The following is an 11,217-nucleotide window of genomic DNA, read 5'->3' as shown; positions in this document are numbered from 1 at the left end:
GTTTATGAGGTTTAATGGCACAAGAGCTTATCTTGGCTAAATTGCGCCATACATATGGTCCTCAATAACGAATAACGACGCTTTATTCTGCAAAAAAGCACGAAATATAGGGTGAAAAACCGAAGCAGAAGCAGCAGAAACGTACAAAAAGCCAATACTTGCAGAAATCAACAATTTAAGCAACAAGCAGAGGACTCGCTCCGTAATCAACAATCTAAGAGAGAATTCCTTCGACTTAATAACTTTAGACATCTTGAGCGTTTTTATAATCCTTAAAACAGGGTAGTGAATTCTCTAGAAGCATCATGGGCCTTGTCTCCTAATGGATAAATCGCCGAAATTCTTGTATATTCAAGAAGCTTCATTTTTGTTAGAAAATTCACCGAAAGGACACTAAGGCCGGGGATTATTGACCTGGCATTTATTAAAATATCTGTAAAACCTTTTCCCTTACTATAAGGTTAACTAATATGTTCTTAATAATATCTAGTTTTACTGTATTAATTTTTTAAGAAAATCCACTTTGAAGATAAAAGGAGTTGGTTGTTGTTTAGTATTTAGGAAAGCAATTTATTTCTTTTTTGTCTTCAAGTCAGCCATCTTAATACAGACTTGATTTTTGTATTTGACATTCTTACTTGGCAATTTTATATTTCTTATTTTTGAAGTAAAAACACCCGTTTCTCTATCCACTTTTTGAGAATTCCATCTGAAATGGTGGAGAGTAAGAAACAATTTTTTGTTGACTTAGCACTCATTTTGAATGCCATCATGCAAAGGCCGAACATATATTAAGCGAGACCACAGGGGTCCATGGCACGATCTTTTGAAAAGCGGCAGACGACTGATTTTTGACGTGAATTTGGCAGCCAAATTCACCTGAGGTTATCGCTATCTGCCACACCTGTTAACTAACCCATCCGGACCACCGAGTTTTATAATATATCACCGTCAGTCTTTGCCACTTATCTTCCACCAGTGCTTTTACTTGAAATCGTCTCAAATTAAATTCCACTATAGAATTTATATCGAATTCCGAGGCAAGTCCATCTGATTCCAAGAAATAGCTGACCACTCTTGAGACCATTTGATATGCGCTTTCAACAAATACTAAGTATCGAAAATTCCAGTTACCCTTTCTTTTAGTTTCGATTGTCTTTAACATTTTTTAATATAATCTCAATGTTCTTTACCTTTTTATTTTACTTTTTTATTTAACAAGATTTCATTTCCTTAAATATTGCACATGTATATTTAAGAAAATAACTTTCAATTGAGAAGTTAACGTATATTTCCAGTAACAAAGTTTCATTAAATAAGATTGTATAAATGAATATATGAATTCTGTGGGGCTGCTGATAAAAAGTTTTAAAATAATAAATTTCTTATACATCTCCAGCAGTGTAAAAATGTCAGTAAAATATTTTTTTCTTTTCATCCATCTATGCATACTTATAGTCTCACGTTTCTATCTAAAAATTTTACGGAGATATTAAAAGACCAATTTATTGACTTAAACCACTTTCTCGGTATTGGTGCTTGAAGGAGTCTTTCGCTGTATATTTCAGGGATAATATACATATTATAACAGGTTATAAAAAGGACTGAATCAGAAAATAATAATGCATTTATTAAATCTTACTAAATTTCAAAAAATAACAAACAGCTCTGCATAGGTGCCAGAGTCGGTTTGCTATTATGAATGTTGCGGGATTAGACTGGTTTGCGCAGAATACGGATCTCAGTTCCCTAGATCACCTGTGGGATGAAATGACTCCTCGAAATCGAGCTAGATTACGACAGTTCTTACCAGCTTTTTTTTTTTTTTAAATAAGAAACTACTTTTTTGCAGTAATCTAGAAATTAGAGAGTAGTCTTCCTTATAGAGTAGTTGTAGTAAAAAAAGTGAACACCATCTTATATTATCAAATGCCACATTTGCAGGATAGACGAAGCATAAAGGTGTGCTGGATCTTTTAATTACTTGTGCAAATAATAATGAATAATATAGTAAAATTTATGCTATATATGCTTAATTTATGGAGATATTTAATGAAGTATGAAGTATTTAGAATATTTGTAATTTTTAATAGAATTCAGTATAACTATTCGAAAACTGAAGTTTAGAGAATATCAATTTGGGGAAAACTCCTCGTCTATTAGTCTCTCTTAGAGAGCAATTGAAATATAGTTTACTGCAATGCTTGTATCTTTTTGAATCTTACTAGTATACATTTGTAATTTTTTTTTTATATATAAGTTACTCTATATATCTGACCTTGAAATTACGAAAAGAAAAATAATCTACCGTTTGCACATGATCAGTTAAAATTCATTTACTAAAAATGCTCATAGTTTCTCGAATATTAATAGTTTACTTTAAACTTTAATATAGAATTTCAATAATATTTTGCCATATATTTTGTAAGTTTTGTACAATTTTATGCATTCTTTAAATAAAAACCTCAGGTAAAGATTATAAATTAAAATTTTTTTATATTTCACCGAATTTTTTTATGCTGCTTTTACAAAAATGCATGTAAATGTTGCCCATATCAGTAGCAGAAAGTTTCAATTTTTGCCAAAACGATATTCTTCGTCATCCATTTCGAGTCGGTCTCCTAAATGCTATCGGGAGCGAACCTTCACTCTAAAACATGACTTAAAGAATACTTTTTATGTGATCTAAATTCAAAAATAGTTCTTTGTGGAGAAATTCGGAAAAATACGTAACTGAAAGTGTACGGATACTTTTGATTCCATAGAGTATGTGTAAAAACGCTTTTGAAGTTAAGAAAGGAGGTAATTTAGAAACGCCATTCATCATGAAATTTTTTTTGAAATTATTTTGTTAGTGCAGTCAGTATTTCGTCATGTCTACATGAAATTGTATTCATCATCCTAAGTTTCGTTTAGAAGAAAGGATTTCTGCAATGTGTTTTGTTATTCATGCAGTGTTCTGCTGAGAGAGAAATTCTGTGAGAAGAAAAATAAACGGTACCTCCCCCCCCCCAAGAAAAGCAACGTTTCAGTTAAATTTGGTATTGAACTTACTGTGTATTCAAAATTGTTTTGTTTACTAATAGGTGTGCAAGTGAAATTTGGCTGTGAAGTTAGTTACTTTAAAAAAACATACTTTATCGCATCTAATTCGCCTGCTATTTCCGATATCTGTAGCTTAATCCTGTTGTTTTTGCATATGTTTCAGTCATTTACAAGCTGTTATTCAGTGTGTATCAATTTTATAAAAGATGTATCTAGATAAGCAGTATTTATGCAAAGGTATTCGATTCTGTTTTCAAGTGAAAGAAAAATGTAGCTCAAAGTATGGAATTAATTAATTCGACTTAGGGTGAATATTCTGTGAACTGTTTAACAGTAAAAAAGTAATTTGCAAGATATGATGATGGAAAGTTTAGTCTTGAGAACGATCAGCACCCAGACTCATTAAAAAAATTTAAAGATGAATTTCAAGTTTTATTGGATGAAAATCCATGTCAAACAAAAGAAGAGCTTGCAAAACAGTTAGGAATTACTACCAAGAAATATTACTTCGGTTGCATGCGATGGGAATGATATAGTGGGAGAGAAAATAGTTTTCTCATAAAATAACGGAAAAACAACAACAACAACAACAACAACGACGAGTTTACATTTTCATGAATTTGCTTTCTAGGAATAAAAGGAAGAATTTTTTGCACAAAATTATTATGGATGACGGACAGTGGAATTTGCACCGCAATCCCAAACACAGAAAGGCATGGATTGATCCAAGCCAGCCAACAACAACAGTTGAAAAAACGAATATTAATGCTAAGAAAGTTACTGTGCGTCTGCTAGGATTGGAAAGGAGTCATTTACTACGAACTCCTGGAACCTGGCCAAACTGTTACAGCTGAACGTTACCAGATCCAATTGATCAAATTAAGTGACATTCTGGAGGAAAAAAAGACCATTTATTTGCCAAGGAAGGCGGAAAGTGATTTTGTTGCCTGACAATGCTTGTTTACATACAGCAAAACAAATCCAGGAACTAATCTTCTCCTTAGGCTATGAAGTTGTTTAGCATGTGTCGTATTCTCCATATTTGGCTCTTTCTGATTACCACTTTTCAGATCGATGTCATTATATTTGGACCAGCGTTCACGAAAGTTGAAGATGTGAGGAAATGGCTCAATGGCTATTTTTCTTCGGAACCACAAAGTTTCTATCGCGTTGGCATTCAATATCTACCCGATAAAGGCAAAAGATAATAGATAGTAATGGCAAATATTTCGATTATTAATCTTTTTAAAAAGTATGATTTCAATAAAGTGACTTTGACGAAAAAGGACATGATTTTACTTGCACACCTAATAAAATTAATCTCATTACCACAAAAATGCAAGAGTATAAAAAAAAGATGCCCAACAAGATGTGAAAAAGATTAAAATTATGATTTAATTTTTATTTATTTTCTCTTAGCTGAGATATGGATTATAAAAGTTTTATTATGTAAAAATACATTTTTTTTTGAGATTTAAGATTAGGTTTATCAACAGAAATGGTATTATTGTAGTGAGGCATTTTTTTGCTATACAATAATGATACCTCTAAAATATACTGAAAAGTCTGAGTAATGAAAATAGCAGTTAAAGCAAATGGGAAACATTGTTCTTCGTAGTAAAAGTTTTCTTCTTGTTAGAGAGTTCTTCAAAATGAAACAGACTTGCATTTGAAACATTTCATTTTTATTTACCAATTACTGAGATCCAAAATAACAGCAATTGGTTACATACACCAATCATACAGCTGTTATTATAACAAATATAGAAATCTATTTAACACCTTGAGATAAAAACTACGCTTTTTGACGGTTGAACCTTAAATACAATTAACGCATTTCAATTAGAGAAATAAATCGGAAACTAGGGAAATTTTTGTCACTTAAATACTGATTAGAAAACAATCTTCAAAAACAAAATTCATGCGGTAACATTTTAAGCACAGTAGAACTATTCAACATAACAGCGTCTAACATCAGCGCAAATTTTTATTTCAACTTCAAGTTTCCTGTAACAGCATTAAAAATCTATAAAGAATTGTGCCTCCAGTCGATTGATCTGGATTTGTTTTTCCCGAACCGATATCGTAAACGTGCTCATGTAATGTGTGAATGAGATATACAACGTTTTCGAACAACACAATCATTTCAATGTACAATTTATATTTACACAGAGATACAACAACAGTGGTTACTCCAAGTCACAAAATTGACTGCGAAAAATATAAACGATTATTCAAACATCTCTTCTTTTCTGAGTTTAAAACTGGTTGGTCAAAGGGACAGATCACATGAAAATTAAAGTAATCATATGTTCCAGTCAATTCAGGAAACATTGGCTATGTTTTGTTTATTTTTATTAAGTTTCGGAGAAAGTTACCTCAGAAAGTTTTCATTTTTCTTATTTAAAAGGACTAGACAAAAGGATATTAAATAAACGCAAAGATTAATCCGAACAAGATATAACAATAAAAATACCATTCAAATGTGTACAAAAGAAGTATTTACAAAAAAATATATACATGGTGTTCCCAAAAAGTGGACCAAGCTTTTATTTTCCTAAATATTGAATCAAACAATACAAAATAACCCATTTCAATATATCATTAAATAAGGTGGGCAATTATATGAAAACACTATGGCTTCTGTGGAGTTGGTTAGTAAAAAGTCAAAAACTTTTTTATACCTCTCCCATAATGTAAAAGTGCCAACTAGTAAAACGTTTCTCTTACATTCCTGTGTTTACATACAGTTTCATGTTTATATGTACAAAATATGGAGGGGTATGCTTAATTTTAAATTCAGACGGACTTAGCATAAATTTAGATGAAAACATTTATTTCAGAAAAGCAAATTTACTGAATATAGAAAAATTGTCAAATGTAAATATTTATCTAGTTGTGCATCATTCAATCATCGTGACTGAAAGAAATTTGCTGCACATGCACAATGTTGCTCATTTCGATTGATGACAATTATACAATTTCATCAAGAAAGGAAGAGAAACCTAAGAAAAATAACATTGAAGATATTTCAGAAAAGTACTGGATTGTCGAGCAAAAGAATAAAATTCTGCGCTCGTACTTGTGTGCTTTCTAAAAGAATGGCATATTCAGTAGCAATGAGCTTTTGGATATGCTGACGATTTATGTTGTATGTAATCGTTATGCTGGCATAGTTATAGAAGCGTATAAACATAGTTTTCTGAATTCCCCTGCATCCTTCTAGGAAGTGTGTTTACAGAACAGTTTAGCGGAAGATTCTTAATTTCGCATCTTTACTTTACAAACCGCAGGACTCTTATTTTCTTGGGGATGAACGGGTTGGATAACGTATTACACATATAGTACAGAAATTGGCATTTTGGCTTATTTTTCAAGTCACCCTCATGTTAATGTATAAATAATCGATTTAGAACTTAACATTCCAAAGCCGACATTCAGAGAACATTTATACGTAATAACTGGCATCCGTACAGAATTCGTGGAGTCCATGGACTGATTCAACAGTTACATGGGCAACTTACACGTTCAACATCTAGAATTTTACAATAAAATTACCTTAGGTAAAAATCAATATTCTTCTTTTCTAAAAAAATGCAGTTTGGACAGATGAATGTTGTTTCAATCGAGACAGAAACATCAATAAAAACTATCATTTTGTGGATGGTAAAATTTTATTCTTCGTAAAAGTGGTTTATCATCAGTAGCAGTTTTCTATAAATGTGTGGTGTGACATTTTTAGAAACTCTTTGGTTGCTTCAATAGTATGTTGATTGCTGATCGATATTTTACCAGTTAGTTTTGTTTGACATTATGTGTGAACTAAGAGATGATTAGGTTCTGGCAGCACACGCTGTGTACCGACGATTTCAAAAAACCTATCTTTAAGTCAGAAATAATGAATTTGATCGTATATGTGGAAGTATTGCTAATAGAAGGCCATTTTGTATAAGTATAGATCTTCATTTTGAACAAGTTTCTATGCACTTCAATTAATATAGGATCTAATCATTTTTTAAAGTTTAATGAAAGCTACTGTTTTGTGATTCTGCTCTTTGATAATCGTTCGTTATATGTATATTATATCTGAAAGTAACAACGGAGATCTCCTTCAAATACTGGAGAAAAGTATGAAAAATGGTCTAAGTCAATAATTTTGCCTTTTCATATGTCAGCAAATTTCACAGATAGAAGCATGAAATTTTGTATCCTTATAAATAAGCGTGGAAAAAAACAAACAGTTTGCTCTCTGACACTTTTTCGCTATGGCTGCAGTATAAAAATTTGATTTTCTTTCTTTTTACAATCCCTTTCTACAGAAGCCAAACTATTCTCATACAATTGGGTACCTTAATTGATGAAACTTTGTAATTAGAAGTATATGTTTAGTTGGAACAGTTAAGGAAATAAACCCTTGTTCCACATTTTTAGGACATCTTGCATATGTATATAAAAACAGTCAACATAGTTTCAGAATAAATTTGGGAAAATTGTTTCTTTTTAAATAAAATATACAGTATAAAGTCAAACTTCATAATTCAAATGACAAGTAAGATCAACAGTTTTTGCAATTCATAAAGTAATTTCAGTTTTAAAGTAACTTCGAATCACAAACAATTTTTTTAGGAATTGAAGAGCAAAATGTTTGACTATGTATTGCACTTATAAATTATGTGAATAACTTCTTGTAAGAGTGAAACATTTGATGTTAAATAAGGATCCTATAATAGGACGTTTGATTAAGGATTGCATTACTAGTAGAGTGTAACTTAATAAGCACTATGTTATAAGGAAATTCAACCATTCAAGAGAAAAGATGAATTATATTTAATGCTTCACTATTGAGAAGCAAATGCGCTATCTAACTTCTTTTAAACGGAAAATAAAAATGACGAATGAAGCACAGTGTTTATTGGATATCAATGGAATTTCCAACGCTGAACACTTCTTTACGTCTAATCTTTATTATCATTTCGGGATTGCACATTGTTATCCCTAAATGTTAAGCATTACAATCCTTAATTAGAACATTCTTAAGTGAAACTTATTTCCTTCACACAAGAACAATCGCCACAATAAACACCTCTCATCTTATAATCATAAAATAATCCCCTATTGTTGGTGGACCTGGTAATAAAGTTTCAACTAAAGTTAATTAATTTATAAAGATAGGCTCAAATATGCAAATCAATCAGAAACAGAAAGCAGCGAATTTCCGTTAAATGTTAGGAAATAAAGGTTTTGATAACTCATCCTGGCTATTGATGGAACGGCGTTTTGGACGTCAGAACGTGTATTGCAGCAACAAAGCAAGATATTTTCCTTGCAGGACGGGATAAAATTTTTAAATAATTTTTTATTTCTTCCATAAAGGTGACTAGCGGGAACTCTACCTTTTAGTGTGATATGATTTAACAGAATCCGTGGTTCGTTGATTCTTTGCCGTTACACTATTCTAGCAGAACTCGTTGTTGATCGAATTATTGAGAGTGAAACAGCATTATACTCTAAGCGTAAATCTACTAATCCAACAAGTTCCATAAAATGCAGTCAAACAGTTGTCACTGACAGTATACCGAAAGTTCCACTTGGTCCTGCTGAAGGACAATCGTCCAAGACAGTTGATGAAGGAGTCGATGGCAGTCGCCATTTTCGCCGGCTGAAGCAAGTTTTTTTCCTAAGATCTTTTTTGCCTTGACTGGAATCATCTTCCTCTTCATTTTTATCAAGGAGTTCGGGCACTCGGATGGATTTCATCAAGATCTCTTTACGCTGTTTTCGATCGCGAGCTCTTTCCAGGTGCCTTTTTCTTTCTTCTCGAGACCAATATTTTCCAATTTTCAATTCACTCACGGCGTCATCATCTGTTGTAATGCCACAACGTTCTTCCATGATTTGCAACGCCCGTTCTTTTAAGATTTTATTTCGAATAGGCCGCCTAGTAATATATCTAGTTCCATCGGGTCTACGCTTTACCTTCCATTCCATTTTGGTTTCATCGCTGGGTTCTTCGGTTGGTGTAATAACTGTAAAAAAAAATAAAAGTGTGTGATTCTGAGCAAAAATATTTAAGAATTACAAACAGCTATAGATTAATTCAACAGCTATTCTATTTCATGAGGCAAAATAAATCAAAGATTATTCGTGATATTTTAAACAATATTTTTCAGCTTGATAAAAAGTTCAGGAGCAGATATTATATTAACATTAAATCTTGAGATAGATAGTTCACAATTTAAGATTAATTCAGGTATTGTTCCAGTTCCAATAAAGTGATATCTGAAACTCGAATTGCTTAGGTACCCCAAATTTAAATTAAATGCCCCGGGAGGCCACTGTTTTTACTCACTGATAAATAATTCATATTAAATAGAAGATTAATCATTAAAGCTAAAAATACAGCCAAACGCAGAAACTTCTGAAAAATCTCCTGCTGAATATTCTTATACACTTCATTAGCAAAAAATGTTTATACAATATTTTGACGGCAATGTTCAGCATTAGCCAAATTGCGCAATATCGTGACAATATTGTAGAGTATCTTGTGCTAATGAATGAATAATACTTGAAGGAGAAAAAGAATATAAATGTTTGCAAAAAATACCGTTTATAATTCTTTTATTTTTTTATGCTTCTTTTGTGAAAATATTTTAACAATTAATTAATTCAATTTTTCCCTTTCTTATTTTATTTATTTTTTCTTTTTGGATTCCTCCCTCCCATACTGCGCACTCAGGCTGTATCGTTTCTAGTTTGAAGTTAAGAAAATATGGTGATCCAAAATTTGGCTTTAGTAACCAAAAGGAAATGAAGATTCTAAAGAATCCTGAATTGGTTTTAGTCTTCAATAAATTTTCAGTGTCTTCCTCATTAAAAGATTACAATTAACAATTAAATAAATATATTTTTGCCGATAAACAGAGGTTATACAATTTACATCCTTTTAGTAGAGTTAATTAAATTGATTTCTTTTTTGTCAGGAATGGAATAGTAATTTGAGAAAATATATTTTTAAATTATATTAAAAAGAATACACAAAAATTACCAGGGCTTTTCAAAACAGATAATCCTTGGGGTTCTGTCGTTAATAAACCGGGTGTCGGCACGTAGGAAGGATGAGTTGTAGTTTTGGAAGGTGGTAAGCTGTCCAATGAAGATGAAGGGTATTTCTGATTCCATTGTTTAAGATTGGGTACAGCGCAAGTGGGTATAGTACTAGCCTTTTTGTAATGCTTCTGAGCCAACGCTTGACGAAAGAGTTGCTGTTGAAGCCATATGGTATGTTGCAGATTTTCCTGATTAGTGTACATAGTGGCACAAGGATAAAATGTTACATAATTCTTATTCCTTTCCACTTGACGATCTACAAAATCCCTACCAGCAACACTTGCTGGTTTGACAGGTAATTTACTAGGTTCAGCAACGAAAGGATCGCTGCTTGTGGTTCTACTCATTCCTCTCGAAGTACCCTGCCACTGAAATTGCTGTTGTGGCTGTGGATTATTGTACTCAAAAGTTGGAATATAACGAGTACTTTGATCTGAGATCCTGGACAAGGATTTTTGATTCACAAGTACTTGACAATATCGACAAGTATCACAACTGACAACACTTGCAACATCACTTTCACATAACTGTGTGCTTTTATCTACAAGCTTTGGGGAATTAGGGAAATTTTGATGAGGTTCTTCGTATTCAGGAAATTTTCCATTGTTGCAGTCTGGTATAGGAACAAGCTCAAGGGTCAGCGGGGCACCACGAGCCGAAATCTCTCCTGTGAAAGAGTTCATCAAAGACTCGTTACCAAGCCTCTTAGGTTTGGGCTTACTTTCAAAGGCCACACTTTTCACCCATTGTGCAACGCTTTCCTTCTTATGTTTTAAAAGGCTCTTTTCGTTTGGGAGAACAGGTAAAGCAGGAGTCGAAGAACCTTCTTTCGCATCGTTACTTGTGCAAATCGGTGTAGTTGTTGATTGGGAGGGCTCTACAGTAGGTGTCCTAATATCGCCAAAAGCTACATATTGATGTCCAGCACGGCATCTAAACCACTGTTCTCTAATGTGACGGCTGACTAATGATTCGCATTCTATTTGAATACTCTGCATTTCTTTGTTAAGAGCAGCCATTTCCTTGTCTAGACTTGTATCTGACTGAACACGTGATATTGCCCTG

General features: G+C 32.5%; 1 protein-coding gene across 1 annotated transcript in view; it reads right to left on the bottom strand.

Annotated features, from left to right (window-relative positions):
• Positions 1-4,750: 4,750 nt before the first annotated feature.
• Positions 4,751-11,217, bottom strand: part of LOC129958526 (E3 ubiquitin-protein ligase PDZRN3-like) — a 135,640-nt gene continuing 129,173 nt past the window's right edge. Inside the window, exons 8-9 of the mRNA XM_056071061.1 lie at positions 10,091-11,214; positions 4,751-9,071 (exon numbers count right to left, since the gene is read on the bottom strand). Of these exons, the coding sequence (XP_055927036.1) occupies positions 8,596-9,071; positions 10,091-11,214 (1,600 nt within the window). The 3' untranslated portion in view covers positions 4,751-8,595. The remainder of the gene's footprint in view (positions 9,072-10,090; positions 11,215-11,217) is intronic.

Source organism: Argiope bruennichi, chromosome X1 (assembly GCF_947563725.1).
Source record: "Argiope bruennichi chromosome X1, qqArgBrue1.1, whole genome shotgun sequence".
Classification (NCBI taxonomy): domain Eukaryota; kingdom Metazoa; phylum Arthropoda; class Arachnida; order Araneae; family Araneidae; genus Argiope; species Argiope bruennichi.
The sequence above is the reverse complement of the archived record's forward strand: the minus strand, read 5'-3'. Positions and strand labels throughout refer to the sequence as shown.